Here is a 20,727-nt window from a genome sequence, read left to right on the forward strand (position 1 = left end):
GATTAAGTATAATTGGACCTCATTAATTTAATCTTTACTTCTATTGATAGTCCAGATTAAGTATAATTTGACCTCATTAGTTTAATCTTTACTTCTATTGGTAGTCCAGATTAAGTGTAATTGGACCTCATTAGTTTAATCTTTACTTCTATTGATAGTCCAGATTAAGTGTAATTGGACCTCATTAGTTTAATCTTTACTTCTATTGATAGTCCAGATTAAGTGTAATTGGACCTCATTAGTTTAATCTTTACTTCTATTGATAGTCCAGATTAAGTGCAATTGGACCTCATTAGTTTAATCTTTACTCATAGGAATGTCCAAATAAAGTGTAATTGGACCTCATTAGTTTATCTTTACTTCTATAGGTAGTCCAGATTAAGTATAATTGGACCTCATTAGTTTAATCTTTACTTCTATTGATAGTCCAGATTAAGTGCAATTGGACCTCATTAGTTTAATCTTTACTCATAGGAATGTCCAAATAAAGTGTAATTGGACCTCATTAGTTTATCTTTACTTCTATTGGTAGTCCAGATTAAGTATAATTGGACCTCATTAGTTTAATCTTTACTTCTATTGATAGTCCAGATTAAGTGCAATTGGACCTCATTAGTTTAATCTTTACTCATAGGAATGTCCAAATAAAGTGTAATTGGACCTCATTAGTTTATCTTTACTTCTATTGGTAGTCCAGATTAAGTATAATTGTACCTCACTAGTTTAATCTTTACTTCTATTGATAGTCCAGATTAAGTGTAATTGGACCTCATTAGTTTAATCTTTATTCATAGGAATGTCCAAATAAAGTGTAATTGGACCTCATTAGTTTATCTTTACTTCTGTTGGTAGTCCAGATTAAGTATAATTGGACCTCATTAGTTTAATCTTTACTTCTATTGATAGTCCAGATTAAGTGTAATTGGACCTCATTAGTTTAATCTTTACTCATAGGAATGTCCAAATAAAGTGTAATTGGACCTCATTAGTTTATCTTTACTTCTATTGGTAGTCCAGATTAAGTATAATTGGACCTCATTAATTTAATCTTTACTTCTATTGATAGTCCAGATTAAGTATAATTTGACCTCATTAGTTTAATCTTTACTTCTATTGGTAGTCCAGATTAAGTGTAATTGGACCTCATTAGTTTAATCTTTACTTCTATTGATAGTCCAGATTAATTGTAATTTGACCTCATTAGTTTAATCTTTACTTCTATTGGTAGTCCAGATTAAGTGTAATTGGACCTCATTAGTTTAATCTTTACTTCTGTTGATAGTCTAGATTAAGTGTAATTGGACCTCATTAGTTTATCTTTACTTCTATTGGTAGTCCAGATTAAGTATAATTGGACCTCATTAGTTTAATCTTTACTTCTGTTGATAGTCTAGATTAAGTGTAATTGGACCTCATTAGTTTATCTTTACTTCTATTGGTAGTCCAGATTAAGTGTAATTGGACCTCATCAGTTTAATCTTTACTTCTGTTGATAGTCCAGATTAAGTGTAATTGGACCTCATCAATTTAATCTTTACTTTGATTGATAGTCTAGATTAAGTGTAATTGGACCTCATTAGTTTAATGTTTACTTCTTTTGATAGTCCAGATTAAGTGTAATTGGACCTCATTAGTTTAATCTTTACTTTCATTGATAATCCAGATTAAGTATAACTGGACCTTATTAATCTAATCTTTACTTCTATTGATAGTCCAGATTAAGTGTAGATGGACCTCATTAGTTTAATCTTTACTTTGATTGATAGTCCTGATTAATTGTAAGAGGATCTCATTATTTTAACATATACTTTGATTGATAGTTCATATTAAGTGTAATTGGACCTCATTGGTTTAATCTTTACTTCTATTGATAGTCCAGATTAAGTGTAATTGGACCTCATTAGTTTTAATCTTTGCTTCTATTGATAGTCCAGATTAAGTGCAATTGGACCTCATTAATCTAATCTTTTCTTTGATTGATGGTCCAGATTAAGTATAACTGGACCTCATTAGTTTAATCTTTTACTCATAGGAATGTCCAAATAAAGTGTAATTGGACCTCATTAGTTTAATCTTTACTTTGGTTGATTGTCTAGATAAAGTATAATTGGACCTCATCAGTTTAATCTTTGCTCATAGGAAAGTCCAGATCAAGTGTAATTGGACCTCATTAGTTTAATCGTTACTTTGGTTGATTGTTCAGATTAAGTATAATTGGACCTCATCAGTTTAATCTTTGCTCCTATGAAAGTCCATATTAAATATAATTGGACCCCATCAGTTTAATCTTTGTTCCTATGTTGTTGTTGTTGTTGTTGTGGGGTTTAACGCCATTTTTCAGCACGATGGGCTATACATGGCGGCCAGTATTAATGGTGGAGGAAGAACCCGGAAAACCCCGGAAAGAACCACCTATGAAGGGCCAGATTAAGTATAATTGGACATCATCTTTTTAATCTTTACTCATAGGAAAATCCAGATTAAGTGTAATTGGACCTCATTAGTTTAATCTTTGCTCATAGGAAAGTCCAGATCAAGTATAATAGGACTTCATCAGTTAAAAATGTACTCATAGGAAATCCAGATAAAGTATAATTGGACCTCATCAGTTTAAACTTTACTCATAGGAAATTCCAGATGAAGTATAATTGGACCTCATCAGTTTAATCTTTACTCATGCAAAAGTCCAGATCAAGTATAATTGGACCTCATCAGTTTAATCTTTACTTATAAGAAAGTCCAGATCAAGTATAATTGGACCTCATCAGTTTAAACTTTACTCATGGGAAAGGCCAGATTGAGTATAATTGGACCTCATTAGTTTAATCTTTACTCATTGGAAAGTCCAGGTTAAGTATAATTGGACCTGATCAGTTTAATCTGTGCTCATAGGAAAGTCCAGATTAAGTATAATTGGATCTCATTAGTTTAATCTTTACTTCGATTGATAATCCAGATTAAGTGTAATTGGACCTCATCAGTTTAATCTTTGCTCCTATGAAAGTCCAGATTAAGTAGAATTGGACCTCATCAGTTTAATTTTTACTCATAGGAAAGTCCAGATTAAGTGTAATTGGACCTCAGTACTTTAATCTTTATTCATAGGAAAGTCCAGATCAAGTATAATAGGACTTCATCAGTTTAATCTTTACTCATAGGAAATTCCAGGTCAAGTATAATTGAACCCCATCAGTTTAAACTTTACTCATAGGAAAGTCCATTAAGTATAATTGGACCTCATCAGTTTAATCTTTACTCATAGGAAAGTCCAGATCAAGTATAATTGGACCTCATCAGTTTAAACTTTACTCATAGGAGAGTTCAGATTAAGTAGAATTGGACCTCATTAGTTTCATCTTCACTCAAAAGAATGTCCAGATTAAGTATAATTGGACCTCATCAGTTTAATCTTTACTCATAGGAAAGTCCAGATCAAGTATAATTGGACCTTATTAGTTTGATCTTTACTCCTATGAAAGTCCAGATTAAGTATAATTGGACCTCATAAGTTTAATCTTTACTTTGGTTGATTGTCCCGATCAAAATAAATTGGACCTCATCAATTTAAAATTTACTCATTGGAAAGTCCATTAAGTATAATTGGACCTCATCAGTTTAAACTTTACTCATAGGAAAGGCCAGATTGAGTATAATTGGACCTCATTAGTTTAATCTGTACTCATAGGAAAGTCCAGATTAAGTATAATTTGACCTCATCAGTTTAATCTTTACTCATAGGAAAGTCCAGATTAAGTAGAATTGGACCTCATTAGTTTGATCTTTACTGATTGGAAAGTCCAGATTAAACATAATTGGACCTCATCAGGTTAATCTTTACTCATAGGAAAGTCCAGATCAAGTATACTTGGACCTCATTAGTTTGATCTTTACTCATAGGAGAGTCCAGATTAAGTGCAATTGGACCTCATCAATTTAAACTTTACTCATAGGAAAGTCCAGATCAAGTAGAATTGGACCTCATCAGTTTAATCTTTGCTCCTGTGAAAGTCCAGATTAAGTATTATTGGACCTCATTAATTTAATCTTTGCTCATAGGAAAGTCCAGATCAAGTATAACTGGACCTCATGAGTTTAAACTGTCCTCATAAGAAAGTCCATTAAGTATAATTGGACCTCATTAGTTTAAACTTTACTCATAGGAAAGGCCATTAAGTATAATTGGACCTCATCAGTTTAAACTTTACTCATAAGAAATCCATTAGGTATAATTGGACCTCATTGTTTTAAACTTTACTCATAGGAAAGGCCAGATTAAGTATGATTAGACCTCATCAGTTTAAACTTTACTCATAGGAAAGGCCAGATTAAGTATAATTGGACCTCATTAGTTTAAACTTTACTCATAGGAAAGTCCAGATCAAGTATAATTGGACCTCATCAGTTTAAACTTTATTCATAGGAAAGTCCATTAAGTATAATTGAACCTCATCAGTTTAATCTTTACTCATTGGAAAGGCCAGATTAAGTATAATTGTGTCATCTTATTTCATTATATAAAATTTTGAAAGAAGAAATTTGCTCAAGCCTATAAAACTGTTTCTTATCAATGCACACTGAATCCTGTTTTAGAGGACATCTTTATAGAGGGAACACTTGTTTACAAAGGACAACTTTTGTTTTTTCTTAGTTTTTCTATTACTCTGTATGAATGAAACTGGTTCATAAAGAGTTTTTAGGGGTTCCAACAGTGTCCATTATAAACAAGTTGCACTGTATTGATTAATTAGCTTATGATGCAGTTATTTGTTATAAAATTCAAAGACCCAATTACCACTATACCAACAGAATATTCAGTACTCTATAACATATCATGCACTACTGTACTTGAGTGATTATCCAATTTGATACATAAAGTTGATCCATGTTCTGTTTATTTCAGGTCCAATTTTTGACACAGGTGGATTTGTCATCACTTGATGAGAATCCTGGTGCAAAAAACAAGATGGAGAGGTACTTTACAATGGTTTTATTGGAGAAAAAGTTTGAGGGCTAGAAAAATAAAGAAATTATATTTATCAAAGCTGAACATCAAATTTGAAAATGTCATAATGTTTTTTTTTTGTTACATGGTTATGTACTATTCCCTCCAAAATAAAACTGTTACTCCTCACTTCATAATCAAGTTTTTTTCTCTGAATTAACTATTCGTATTCACAAAGGAATATTTTCCTTTACAATTTTTTACTAAGAATATCAATCATAATAATATTAGTCATGTTTAATAATATTGAGAACTGTATAGCAGTTATAAAACAAATTATTTGACCTAATGCACTTTATACACATGTTGATTTCTTTTAATAACTATGTAACATATATTTTCCTTAGAAGCAATTCTGTTAAAAATTACAATATATATATTTTGAAAATTCATCCCAATTTCATAATTGGTTAAAGAAACATCAAGCTATTGGATGGATTCAGTTATGGATACACAATGTATCAAAGAAATTATTTGACCTACAATGCTTCTTACATGTTTTGATTTGTTTTAGGTATTGTTTAAATTGTATTTTCCATAAAATCTAAGCTGTGATTGTTCATGAAAACACATGTGATTTTGAAAAAGAGTTGTTAAATTTCGGAGGACAACTTTTGAGAATTGTTCCCCAATTTCATAATCAGTGTAAAGTCTATGAAACTGATTGATTGAGTTGGGAATGCAGAGTGTTCATTTTTTATTGTTATTAGTGTGTTCTAATTTGTTTTGCAAATGAAATAAAGAAAGCCAAATTAAAATTCGCTTCAGAATTTACTTACAAGTAGGAATACAGCAGAACTACTGGAAGATCTCAATGTTAGTTCAGTTTTTGTTGGAGCGTTGAAAATAAAACCCTTTCACCTGCCTATGCCGCTGTCTTTATTTTTTAAACTGTTATTGTCTGTTAATACAGGTGATTCGATTACCCTGTTTCCATTCCCTAATTGCCTATTAATACAGGTGATTCCATTACCCCGTTTCCATTCCCTAATTGTCTGTTAATACAGGTGATTCCATTCCCCTGTTTCCATTCCCTAATTGTCTATTAATACAGGTGATTCCATTACCCTGTTTCCATTCCCTAATTTATTAATACAGATGATTCCATTTTCCTGTTTCCATTCCCTAATTGTCTATTAATACAGGTGATTCCATTACCCTGTTTCCATTCCCTAATTTATTAATACAGGTGATTCCATTACCCTGTTGCCATTCCCTAATTGTCTATTAATACAGGTGATTCCATTACCCTGTTTCCATTCCCTAATTTATTAATACAGGTGATTCCATTTTCCTGTTTCCATTCCCTAATTGCCTATTAATACAGGTGATTCCATTACCCCATTTCCATTCCCTAATTGTCTGTTAATACAGGTGATTCCATTACCCTGTTTCCATTCCCTAATTGTCTATTAATACAGGTGATTCCATTACCCTGTTTCCATTCCCTAATTTATTAATACAGATGATTCCATTTTCCTGTTTCCATTCCCTAATTGTCTATTAATACAGGTGATTCCATTACCCTGTTTCCATTCCCTAATTGTCTGTTAATACCAGTGATTCCATTACCCTGTTTCCATTCCCTAATTGTTTCACCAGTAATGTAATTTTTGTATGAGCAATATCCCGTTGTTGCAGTCAGGGAATGATTGACAGGTGAATTGCCAAATTCCAAACACCTGGCATCATTTCTCAGTAAATCATCATTTCAGAAGTTCAGTGGACTGCTAATCAGACTGATTTCAAGCCGTACACAATGCAGTTTAGTATTATGCTAAAAGTTGGGCAGCATCAGTAGACACCTAGATGGTTTTCACCATGTCACAAATCCATATTGTTATAATTTCAATAATTTACTTGACATTTTTACTGCTAAATTAAAGTTATATTTAATCAGAGTAACATTAAAAAAACTTTTTTCTTCTAAAAGCAAATTATAAACTTATGATTAGGTGAACTTATCATGGCTATAGCAACTGAACTACTTTGTGAAGGTTTTATATATTATAATGATATTTTGACATGTGAAAATCCATGCCAAATTTTTGCTTGGTAACTCCCTTAATTATTATTGCATATTTGGCAGCTTTATATTGATATGACCTTGTCTGATTTTAATTGTTAGCATTCTCTGTTTAGCAGAGTTATAACCCCTGATTGTTGGACCCACCCATGTTTATTTCCACAGAGCAAATCCTGTATATATGATTACAAATGGATTGAAGCCAACATAGATAGACAGCTAACTATTGATCAGACCTTGGCTTAAATTGATTATCAGAATTCTGCATAATTGTTTAGTAGAGTCTTAACCCCTAGTTTTTATTCAGTAGAGTCATATCCCTGGTTGTTATTTAATAGTCTTAACTCCTGGTTGTTATTTAGTAGAGTCTTAACCCCTAGTTTTTATTCAGTAGAGTCATATCCCTGGTTGTTATTTAATAGTCTTAACCCTGGTTGTTATTTAGTAGAGCCTTAACCCTTGTTTGTTATTTAGTAGAGTCTTAACCCCTGGTTGTTATTTAATAGAGTCTTAACCCCTGGTTGTTATTTAGTAGAGTCTTAACTCCTGGTTGTTATTTAGTTGAGTCTTAAGCCCAGATTGTTATTTAGTAGTCTTAACCCCTAGTTGTTATTTAATAGAGTCTTAACCCTTGGTTGTTATTTACTAGAGTCTTAACCCCTGGTTGTCATTTAGTAGAGTTTTAACCCCTGGTTGTTATTTAATAGAGTCTTAACCCCTGTTTGTTATTTAGTAGAGTCTTAACCCCTGGTTGTTATTTAGTAGAGTCTTAACCACTGGTTGTTATTTAGTAGAGTCTTAACCCCTGGTTGTTATTTAGTAGAGTCTTAACCCCTGGTTGTTATTTAGTAGAGTTTTAACCCCTGGTTGTCATTTAGTAGAGTTTTAACCCCTGGTTGTTATTTAATAGTCTTAACCCCTGGTTGTTATTTAGTAGAGTCTTAACCCCTGGTTGTTATTTAGCAGAGTCTTAACCCTTGGTTGTTTTTTTTAGTAGTCTTAATCCCTGCTAATGTTATTTAGTAGTCTTAACCCCTGGTTGTTATTTAGCAGAGTCTTAAACCCTGGTTGTTAGCCCAGTTTTCTTTACTTTCTGTGCTGTATCCCTCTTAATTATTATTGCATTTCACTGGTGTTAGTAAGGATGGGGTTAACTCAAATGCCATGAGTTATTTATTTAACCTCCTAAAAATCTGATGGTCAATTTTGCTGGTGTTTCCATCTGAGTTTTTCCAAGTGCCTCCATCAGGGGAAGTAGAAATTCCAAAGCCAATGATCTATCATGATACAACAATACAGTAGCACTGCTGCACATTTGTGAATTCAATCATTCTTTGAGACTTTAACCAAGATCCCCAAAATGCCCAGCTAACATCTTTCTGCTCCCCATTACAGATCACCATATTATTTTGATAGATCTGTAAATGCATCAATCACACGCTTTCAAATATTTAGAAATGATTCCTATTCTTTAAGTGAATTAACTAAAATAAATAACAATAACAAATATTTTGCTTTCCATTGATCCACAATTGTTGAGAGTTTTCAACATTAGTCTCTTCCTTTGCAAATGTACTTTATTTACTATGCTACCATCAACATCAAGTCCTTCCTCTCCAAACTACTCTCCTCCCCCACTTCCTACACCAAAGTGGAGAACATAAATTCATGGAATTTGCTTGTTATTTCTAACATCTATTTACAATTATTTTCATTAGAATACCACTCATTGATCCTAGTGAAAGTGGGTGTATATCCGACCCTAGCATCAGCCAGTTTGATACAACCTTCTCTCTGCTAACACAGGCCCAGATTATGGACAACTGTAGGCCAGAGGTAAGAACATTGCCAGGGTATATCAGGAATCATTATACTCGCTCTTTCTATTACCTTGATTATGATTGAGATATTTCATTATGATGATGATGAATGATTGACTGGTTGAGATTCATGATACCAGAAGAAAAACTTGACATGAGGTTAATTATGTCTTTATAATTTTATTTGAATTTAGCTATTTTCTCTGTGACTCTTTTCTAATGGATATTCTCCATTTGGCAGATGCAGTTCGCATCTTGTTAGAAACCTATGGACAAATTAACATACTGTATGTACTTGTGTGTAAGTTGAGTCCAAACGACATAGGCCATGATATGCTATTACATAATACACTGGCAAATCAGGGTATGTTTGTTTGTTCAACTGATTTCATAATAAACTGCAGACATCCAGATCTGCCAGTGCATTATGCTACAACAGACCTGGGCCCATGCAGTTTTCAGTTAGACTCAACTTGAAAGCAGGTATATATGGTATGTGGTATGCTTCCTCTTACTTTTTAGGACATTCAGCATCAAGATTACTGGTAAATGAATTTAAAAAATCCTTTAAACATAATAAACAATATTCATGCACAGAAATTTTAATTATATGAATATTGAATTTGTGAAATGTGATCTAAGTATAGTTCTGACAACCCTCATGAATACTAGGATGATGCTTGCCTGGCATTGATTTGCTTCGCTGCCAACTTATGTAGCTATAATTTTGCGGGCTGTATTTGCTAATTATCAAGTCATTTTCCTGTAGACAAGACATCCACTTGTATGATATTTCTTTTTCTTGCAGCAGATTTATTAGCTTGTGTGCAATTTCATATTTTGATATTTGCATTAAACATGAATATTTTAACGTGCTTTCAGAACCCTGACAATGACGTTGAGAGTTACAGGCAGTTGATGCAACAGCAGTCAGTCCTAAGAATCATGGAAAGTTGTAAATTAAGGTATGTTTAATAGATAGATATTGAATAGATTTAATTAAAGAGTTCATCTATATCTTAAAAATCTATTAAAAGTAAAGGCTTTTATATCAAGGTTTCATCTTTCTTCATTAAAATGATCTCATTAAATCTTTTCTTGTTTGAAGTACACATTACAGTTTTTATAAATGTTATAAATGAACTGTATTTACTAAGTATGGTGTGTAAATTTGAAGCAGTTTTTTCTGTGATCACTTCAGAAAATGCCAGAGAATAAGATATCAACAAATCATGCTAATGACGAGTAACAGCTAGCTATTATTTTACTTCACACCTGAGGATAAATTGCATTTTCTTGGTAATAATTCCAAGTCTGATAATTAGTTTGGGTTTTGCTAGAGCTACACACCATACATTTCTTATTTCTTAATCAGCATTACTTGTCAGTTAGGGGCCACGAGTGGTCAAAAGCGTTCACCGTTACGGATCACTGCCATCTCACCTCTGTCTGCATGGGTTTGAGTCTCGGGCTCGGCCAATATGGGTATGTGAGAAAGCTTGCCAGTAACTTCTCATGGGTCAGTGGTTCTTTCTGGAGTTTTCCCAGGTTCTTCCTCCACCATTTAGACTGGCCACCATGTATAGCCTATCGTGTGCTGAAAATGGTGTTAAACCATACAACAACAACAACTTATCATTTATCTTCTTTCATATACTTTATAATGCCAAAATACATATATTGTTCCTGTAACATATATGTACATCACAGCATAATTTAAAGGAGATTAGATTTAGCAAAAGATCGATAGATTTAATATCAGATTCACCATACAGTTTTACCCGAGTCTTTATTTCATGTGAAATTTATGAAATAAATTTAAATTAATTTTTGTAAAGAATGAAAAAATTAAATTTAAAAAATGAAATAAATGACCTCAATTTTAGCATTATTCAATAACTTTTTGTAATTTCGTTGAAGTAGGTATACCATATATACATGCTTATGAGTAGAGTCTAACTGCAAACAACATTGATCCTGATCTGCCATCACATAATGCACCAGCATATCAGGGTCTGTTATTTGTTCTACTGATTACTCCTAAAAAGAACTGCTGAGACTCAGATCTGCCAGTACATAATGTGCCGGCAGATCTGATCTGTGCAGTTTGAAGTCAGATCTGACATATGTGAGTGTATATGGTAATTATACATTGATCTGTTTATCACACACATATTAAATATATAAGCTATTTAAAAATGTTGGTAGCATAAATGGGGTAATAATTTCAAATTATACAAGTGTAATATATACAAGTAATATATGATATTAAAACATCATGTGGATAGCATTATGTGATATGCTTTGAATACATTTATTTTCTTACAAGTCAGTATTCATTGGAAAAAAAATAACATGTTTGTCAGTGCATTTTTGTAACATGATTTTGATAGGAAAGGGGTTCTATTCCTTATTTGTTCACCATGACTTTAAATTCATTGTTTTAGAACCCAGGAAATCTAAACAGTTTATAAATCACAAAAAAATGATTTTACATTATACAATTTTGAAACCTTGAATACACTTCTGAATTTTTTTTCTCAAAACATCACATTTATGCATACTTGTTATTTCACCTTGGCAGTCGTGATGATGGGGAGAGTCATAGCTCCTTGACATGGCTAGAGAAGGAGGAGTTACAGCCCATGTCTCATATTCTCAAGGTTATTCTTTATCAGACAGCTGAGAGCCTGGCTGACCTGCAGTGGGAAGTGAGGAGGATTGCTAATCAGGTAGTTTCAATATTAAGGTAATCTTGAATGTTATCTAATCTTTCCCAGTCAGTCTGTTTCAGTATGCTACAAAATTATTATTTCAGAGAATTATTGATTTGCTGACTCAAATTAACCTTCTTGTTTTATTTTACCACCTTAAATTTTGCTGGATTTATATTATTTGCACCAATCAGTATTATAAAAATTTCATTACAGTTTAATTTTGGCTATGGTTTCATAATCAAAATTATCATCATGCAGGTTTCTTTTCTATATTTAACTGAATGACAGACTACTTTTGGGTTAAATACATAATTTTGATTATCAAAAATTCCTAATTTAAATTCTGTCATGGATGAAAATACAGATTGGTTTGTATCAAAATGAATTCTTTCTAATAATCAGTGCAATAGTGATCTGCAATTTTGTTTAGTTTTGACCTTGATAAAAGGCAAAAGACCTAAAGTTGATTATGTTTCTTAAGTCTCACAGTTGCAAAAGATCCCAAGTTGATTATGTTTAATGAGTCTCACAGTTGCCAAAGACTCCAAGTTAATTATGTTTCATGAGTCTCAGAGTTGCAAAAGACTCCAAGCTGATTATGTTTCATAAGTCTCACAGTTGAAAATATGTTTACATGATACAATATGAATTATTTACTTATTCAGGCAGTCTTTAAGAAAATATTTTGAAAGACCTAATGTCAGAAATTGGTATATAGTCACTACCCAGATTCTTTTGGAGACTTGGATTTTTTGGTGTAAATCATCCAGATAAATGATAATAAATTAAACAACAAAATTTCAGTTCACAAGACATTCCATTGATCTGTAGGAGTGAAAAGTCCAGATAATTGACATGAATAATCAATGTTTTACTTTATTTTGGCTCTGTTTGAGCCCTAATTAACTGTTGCAATACTCCAACAGCTACTTTAACAACCTAATTTGTTTTGCAGGTGTTGCCATGTCTAGCTGAGGTGATACGGTGGTACAAGATGGAGTTGCTGGAAATATTTTGGAGGAAATACCTGACCACTTCCACAAGTCTGATGACATTTACTGCCACGTTGACTCTTAATGAGTCCTTGATTCATGCTGTGAAACTAATTCCCCTGCTTCAGAAACCTCCTCTTTCCTGGCAGGTCAGAGTGTAGACTTTTATTTATATTGTTTTGCATAGATTGCACAGTAAATTCTCAAAAATAATACTTAGAGGAGATCTTGGCAGATCACCTCTTTGCTGAGTTCTTTGAGGTGTAGGATACTAACCAACAACCTTGGATGGACAGTAATTTACTCAAGCATGAGCCCAAATCATGGACTAAACTCAGACCATACAAAGTGACTGAGTTACCAATTACACTACCCACTCTATCCAGTTTGGGACTAAGCCAGCAGCTTTGAGTCATTTTCTTGGTTATGTAGCTTGGAGATTAATTTAAATAACTTCATTCTCCTCATTCACACCAGAAATCTTTGTTTGGTCAATTTACCAAACTTTGTCGATAGCCTATTTGGTCCCTTACTAAGGGATATGTGCCATGAAACCTACTCCAAACCCACTATGTGCCTATCTTTGGTTTCCCTCTCCCTAAACCCCTCCCAACACACACACACACACACACACACACACATGAGTATTGTGTGATATATGTAGCTTGCTGCTACAGAGTTTGGAGAGCTGTCATGTTACATATGTTACACAGTTTGGGCTGATCTATTGCACTACTACTAACAGAATTGGGGAGATCTGTTGTGCCACCGCTGTTACAGAGTTGGGGAAGAGATGTGCCACTGCTGCTACAGAGTTGGGGAAGAGATGTTGTGCTATTGCTATTACAGACTTGGATGATTGTTATTGTGTCATTGCTGCTACAGAGTTTGGACAGAGCTATTGTGTTACTGCTTTTACAGAGTTGAGGAGACCTATTATGATAATGCTGTTACAGATCTTGCAGAGATCTACAGTGCCACTGCTGCTACTGATTTGGGTGAGAACTAATGTGCTACTGCTGTTACGGAGTTGATGAGAGCTATTACATAGTTGGGGGAGAACTGCTGTTGCTACAGAGTTGGGGGAGATCTATTGTGCCAATGTTGCTACAGAGTTGAGGTAGAGCTACTGTGCCACTGCTGTTACTGAGTTGGGAGAGAGCTGTGGTGCCACTGCAGCTACACAGTCAGGGAAGAGCTATTTTACCATTGCTGCTACAGAATTGGGTAAATCTTTTTTACTATGACTGTTACAGAGGTGGGGAAGATCTATGGTGCTATTACTGCTACAGAGTTTGTTGAGAGCTATTGTACCACTGCTGCTACAGAGCTGGGGAGATCTAATGTGCTACTGCAGTTACAGAGTTGGAGGAAAGCTGTTGTGCTAAAACTGGTATTGACATTGTTGTCTGCACATATAAAAAAAGCATGTACATCACTATCACTCAACCATTCTTCTTCCTTGGTCTTACCAGCAGTATGGAGTGGGCATCATGTTACATATCCCCTGGGGAGGGGCCAAATAGGATAACTATGTACATACATAACTAAGTTCTTAGTTCAGTTTTTCTTTTCAGTTCATAACCAGACATTTGCATATTGATAAATATTGCACCCTTATCAGAAAATTAGGTTAGTATGACCGATATTTTGTACTTTATTGACTTTTGTTAACTTGGATGTTCATTTTTCATGGTGGAATCATTAAATCTTGTTGACTGTATGTATCTTTCTTGCTACCATACCCTTACAACAAACGAAGGATGTTGCGACATATATTTTACATTTTACTGGCTTTAGTTAAGATATTTCATTTAGTTCCTGATAACATATTTTTTTCTGCATGCTGTATACATTCAGCCCTAACTAGAATAATGAAGGGTAGCATCTTAATAACTACAACTTCCCTATCACAGAAGGCCATTAAATTAAAAAAAAAATTTAAGTTCTTTACTCCAGTAATTTTCTTGCTGGAATCATGAAGTTTCATGGGTGTATGCATCATACCCTTACAAAACAAGGTCACTGTGATCTATATTTCTTATTTTGCTAGCAAATAAAGACACTTGTGACATCTGGATCTAACCCATTCTGAGTTGTACTCCACATTTTGATGTCATAGTTATCCCCACACAGACTGAGATTTAGCTCAGAACAATTTAATTGCTTCAAACCTTGCAAAAATTTCAAACCAGTCTTTCCTTTACACACTCTTAGTTTGGAAAAATTTCCTATTATTATTATTATTATTATTATTATTATTATTAATGGAGTTTTGTCATTGTCTTGTCACTTTTTCATTTTGATTGTAGCCATTGCAGCAGTGGATATGACTAACACAAGTCCACACCAAACCACTGCGCCTCATCATGTACATATGGATTGACCCGGCTTCTATAAATGGCATGGAATAAGATTAGAATTAGTATTTGGGTCACATCTCACAGAATTTTTATCCAAACTGATATTGTTTGTACTGAAGACAGAAAGAATAGTGTACAATTTCATATGGTTTGAAGGCATTTGAATATATTGAGTGAAACTATAGGTAATAGTTTTCAGGATTAACAACTCAGAATGGGTTGGATCTGGTTTAAATTTGGGAATCCACAATGGAGAATATGATATCATAGAACAAGTCTGTATTTTATTCAGTATTTTCTTTAGTTATTGACTAGTTAATTAATTAATTTATTTACAATGATTAACAGCTTTTTGAGAATGAAGCTCTCACGATGTGTGATGTTAGGACTCTTTTCAGTGTAAAAATAAACACCTCTGGCAATGAGACTATGTATTTTTTGTATTGTAATGCAGTGACTGATAAATAATGATTGAAAATGTGTTCAGTTTAAAGATATAAGGAGTAAACAACTTTTGTAAGAGTTTATTTCTCTTCTTAGAACCACGACTGGTGTAAGGATTGTCTGTCCCAGATTGTGAGTTCAGTCCAGAACTGTCTTCCTGTGTATCTGTCCCATGTACAGCAGCTCTTACAAAGACCATGTTTTGACAAACTCTCTGTGATAGCTGCCTCTGTGATAGTGATAGCACATGAGCACTTCAATGTTTCCAAGGGCAAGGTAGGTGTCTCGGAAAGATACATGGGTTGTCAATGAATCTTGAATATCAGTTGAACTGTGGGAGAAACATTCTACGGTGTGTTTTTTGAGGATCATGTCCTTCAGTGTTATTAAACTCAGTTATCATCATACATGTTTATTGATATTAGTAGTAAATTTCACTCCATGTCATCTCGTGAATTTGTCATATACTTAATTTGTGAACTTATAAATGATATATTTTTGTGAATTGTCAATAGTTTTTCTTGACATGTACACATGCATAAAGTTAAACTTAACAAAGATATAAAGAGCACCTCATATTTTTCACCTGTCTACATTACACATTGGTACCTCACTATAAAGCTCCCTCTATATACCACTGCCCGAATATTATAGATATGGTCATGGGTCCCATAATACTCTTTGTTTTTTCATTTCTTCTTGAATTATTTCACTTGTCATTCATTACAAATGAGAGGCAATTATAATTTGATTTGACATTATTATATGTTCTATTATAGTGTTCTCGAGAAATATTATGACCTGGCCTAATTGGAACAAACAGAGTTCTCTCATAATATGGATCATTTTTATGGCAATCTTGAATAGGGTTATAAAGATGGGGCACTGCACCTCACCTTTTGTACTGGCATATTTCATGTAATTTTTCATACACAAAAAATAATTATTAATTTCAGAGTAAGAAAAATTAAATTATTAAATAATTATCATTTTGTGGTACTGACTGGTCAAAAAATAAAGGGATCATAGCCAAACAAGGTCTACGAAACACATGTAACTGGACTACCAAACAATACAAATGTACAAGAAGTTAAGTGCAACTTGTATTCTTACAGCCACAGTAGCATCATTATCAAAATACAAAAGAAAAATAGAAGAACTTGAAAAGAAAACTTGTTTTTTGTTAATGTGTCTGTTTGTGTATGAAAGAGAAAGATATAAAACATTGTGTCAGTGTGCAAGATCATATTTATTCAGAGTGATTTTTATTTGTAGCTTTTGGAAAGAAAGAATAAAGAGAGGTTACAGGTTGATTGTACCAGTAATCTGTATTTCCAGTTACCTGGTGATTGCGACCTTCCTCACACACTAAGACACTTCTATATTTCATTATCGATTAACACCTCTAAATTAACGATTCATTCTTGTTTTAATTATGGTATACATGGTCACAACAACCACATCGCTATGGAGTGTTATTTGCATGCTAATTAAATATGCTTAGAGCTTTGGCCAGGTTATTCTAGTTGAAACATGTTTGAGAGCAAGATTCGACAGAAGAGGTCAAATCAGTGGGGCTACCAATAGGGAAATGAGAATATCTTTAGGGAAATTAAAATCTGTCAATCTGTCACCATTCAAGGCCATTGTCCATGCAGCAGATGTTGCTATTCTTACTTGCTAATAAAGATAACAATACAGGGGTGTATCATAGAATGAAAATTCATAGTAAATTGTTAAATTATATCCCAGTCAAAATAGTACAAGCACTTAAAAGATAGTATATATATGAATAAATTTAACAGTCAGTGACTTTCAAATTTATCGTAGACAATGACAAGGTTTTTCATATTTTATGTTTGTATGACTATAATGAAACAATAAGCCTTGTTGACCAGTGGTCTGTGGTCTTCACTTTAACATGTACTGAGATATAATTTTTGTTGGATAAGAAAACATCAAAGAACGTCCGAACTCATTTGAAAATGCACATTGTGTTTTGTTACTGTGATGGACTTAATAAAGAGAACTAATTAATGATAATATTTATTTCTTAATCAATTGTTTCATTTTTCAATGCCTCACTTAAAACTAAGAGTTAATCACTCTTTATATCACACACTTAGCAAAACAATACTTTTGTCATTGGACATATATAAATTATACATTGACATATTTACAAAGCCATTTTAAATGGGAACATTCCCAATTTTAACACAACAAAATACGAGGTTAAAAAATAACACAAAACATTAAAATGAATTATAAAACCCACCTTAATTGTATAAGATCATAATTATATTCTCTTATTAAGTTTTGTAACAACAAAATGGCAATACAGTATTTTCGATCTTTTTTGCAAACTTAAATCTTTTTAATAGAATTATTAAGTACAATCATTTAAAGAATTTTCTAAAAAATACAAAGTGCTTCAAACTTCATACACTTAATTAATTATTATTTTTACAAATGGATTGTGTACGAAAAATTATAGGGTGCAAAAAAATGCATGAAAAACAGTAAGTCAGGGTTTTGTTTCCTTGTTTGTATACATTTCTAGTCATACATTATGTCAGGCATTTAATTATCTGCTTCAGCATGAATTATTCTAGGGAAAGTAGGTCATACTTTTGTACATTTTGTACAGTATCTCATCAGTTGTTTTAGGGTACATGTCATTTTTTGGGGCATACTTTTGATCAATTTGTACAGTATCTCATCTTTTGTTTTAGGGTGCATGTAATCTTTAGGTCATCCATAATCAAATCTTGTTGAAATAGATCTCTGTGTGTGAGTGTGTGCATGTGTATTTGTGTGTGTGTGTGTGTGTGTGTGTGTGTGTGGAGAGGTAAGCCATATATTTCCAAGTAAAATACTCTTAATTTATAATTTGCTATTTGTTAAACTTGTCATAATAAGGCTCTTTTTTGGACACACAAACAGCATCCCATAACCCCTTGATTAATTTGTTGGAGTAATCTAGAGAAAAGTAGGTAAGAGTAACCCATTTTTGTGACAACATATTATTTAGTGTCAGATCATGCAGTAAAATAGCCTTGGTCACTCAGTCACCTGGCATGCTTTGGCTTTCTTCTCTGTGTACTGGAAAGCCAAACCAGAACTTTGGGTAAAAATAAACATGCAGCAAAACAAAATCAAGACATTCATGATTGACGGTGCTTGAAAGTGCTATGGGTTATGGCTGTGGCAGATTATTTCAGATGCAGATTTACATTCTAAAAGGTCACCATGAGTCAAATTTACATTAGTCAGGATAACATTTTAATGTTTGGCATTATGTCATCAGGATTTTTACTGTTTGGCATTATGTCATCAGGACTTTTACTGTTTGGCAGTATGTCATCAGGATTTTTACTGTTTGGCAGTATGTCATCAGGATTTTTAATGTTTGGCAGTATGTCATCAGGATTTTTGCTGTTTGGCAGTATGTCATCAGGATTTTTACTGTTTGGCATTATGTCATCAGGAATTTTACTGTTTGGCATTATGGCATCAGGACTTTTACTGTTTGGCAGTATGTCATCAGGATTTTTACTGTTTGGCATTATGTCATCAGGATTTTTACTGTTTGGCAGTATGTCATCAGGATTCTTACTGTGTGGCAGTATGTCATCAGGATTCTTACTGTGTGGCAGTTTGCCTCATGATTTTACTGCTGCAGACATTGAGTTACAATTGAGAGTTCATATAAATATAAAGAATAAGTAATTGGATAATATTTCATTAAGTTTTACATATCATGTCTTGCTGAAATAGGAATTTCTTTTGAGACAAGTGCAAAACTGAATATTTGACCAGAACTAATCACATAAATTGAAGTGGATTAATTAGTCAGTTCACTGAAAGTGACCACAGCTTGACTAAAATTGATCAATCAGAATAGTACTGCATTTGACAGTTTGTTGTAATAATACATTTGCAGGTGTATTAGAATTCATTCTTGATTTGTAAATTTACAGTTTCTTAATTTTTTGCTTGAGCAGCGTGAACAGGCATTATCAGTGCTGAGTTTTTGGAAGGAGTTGTTTTATTTTGCCCATTCCCAGACCAAACTAGCTGCAGAACTTCCAGAACCAGGGAATAACAAAACGTTCATCTCACCTTTCCAGGGATATCTCAGGTATCTAACTATATTAGATGCTTTTGTTTCATATAAAAATTTTGATACCTATCCACTCAACATACTCTCAGTTTGGATATTGGCAAAGTTTGGACAAAAATGTACAATCAAAATAAAGTACAACCTTCCATAATGTTCACCACCCCTAAGCAAAACCACCTTACATGCTAATTTTTTCTTTCATTCATTTCATCTAATCTGGCCCTCTTTGGCTTTTCTTTTGCTTAGAAACCAGTGTTACACTAGAACAAATAAGTTTGACAAATAGCACTGTGAAATTATTGAAGAATAGATTTTCAATGTGCTCAAGTGTTTGTTATTTTTCAATTGTGTTCTTTGTTGGAATGAAATAATAATTTTGTAAATTTAAATAAAAAGATCCACCAGGTGCAGTTTTGTATGCTCTGTCAGGGTCTCAAATCCATCCCTTGAAACCCTACTGGGGGAAAAGCCCAAACCATCCTTCCTATTTTCATTGGGTTCTTTTACAACCAAAATCATGTCTAACATCAGGAAGTTTTAAGATTTATAATAATAATAATAATGAGGACTTTGTATAGCACCTACTCTTTAGAAGCTCTAAGCACTTTACAACATTAGACAACACCTATAAGATAAAAAACATATAATGATACGATTACAAAAACAAACACCGTTAAATTAGAAAACATAAAAAACATGCTGAGAATATTTAAGGTAGGAAACATTATTAGGCCTTTAAGTTTGTTCTTGCAGTCGAAATAAGTGAGTTTTGAGAGCACTCTTGAATGGGATCACTGTGTCTTGGTGTCTAAGTTCAGTGGGCAATTCATTCCACGTTGATCTAGTTGTACTCTATTTCTTTACAATAAACCCATGATCTTGTTCAAGACAAACCACAGTGTTACAAAATTTATCAATGTTTATGTAGGAATATCATCTCAGATGGTAGGCCAGCCTATCCCTTACTATCCATTGTGTGTGATTTAAATTTTTAATGTAGCTTTAAAAAAAATTCAGTCATATCACTACGATGTCTGCATTGTGGCAGTTTATAGTGTTGTCTGGCACTGGGGCATCATGCCGCAGACATGAAGCATGATGTCCCACCCAGTCACATTATCCTGACACCAGGCCTACAAGTCCTAACACTAACCTTTTAATGCTGAGCACCAAGCGAGGCAGCTGTTAGTATTATTTTTATAACTCATTGGTATGACTTGGCCATGGTTCAAAACCCCAA

The 20,727-nt window shown here is 33.2% G+C and overlaps 1 protein-coding gene across 1 annotated transcript in view; it reads left to right on the forward strand.

Moving 5' to 3' along the window:
• Positions 1 to 20,727, forward strand: part of LOC149779979 (uncharacterized) — a 116,172-nt gene that overhangs the window by 57,552 nt on the left and 37,893 nt on the right. Inside the window, exons 17-23 of the mRNA XM_089936702.1 lie at positions 4,901 to 4,971; positions 8,747 to 8,864; positions 9,731 to 9,813; positions 11,433 to 11,580; positions 12,521 to 12,706; positions 15,461 to 15,640; positions 19,369 to 19,505. Coding sequence (XP_089792828.1) covers positions 4,901 to 4,971; positions 8,747 to 8,864; positions 9,731 to 9,813; positions 11,433 to 11,580; positions 12,521 to 12,706; positions 15,461 to 15,640; positions 19,369 to 19,505 — 923 coding nt within the window. The remainder of the gene's footprint in view (positions 1 to 4,900; positions 4,972 to 8,746; positions 8,865 to 9,730; positions 9,814 to 11,432; positions 11,581 to 12,520; positions 12,707 to 15,460; positions 15,641 to 19,368; positions 19,506 to 20,727) is intronic.

The sequence above is a fragment of the Sinohyriopsis cumingii genome, chromosome 16 (assembly GCF_028554795.1).
Source record: "Sinohyriopsis cumingii isolate HCF-2022 chromosome 16, ASM2855479v2, whole genome shotgun sequence".
Taxonomy (NCBI): domain Eukaryota; kingdom Metazoa; phylum Mollusca; class Bivalvia; order Unionida; family Unionidae; genus Sinohyriopsis; species Sinohyriopsis cumingii.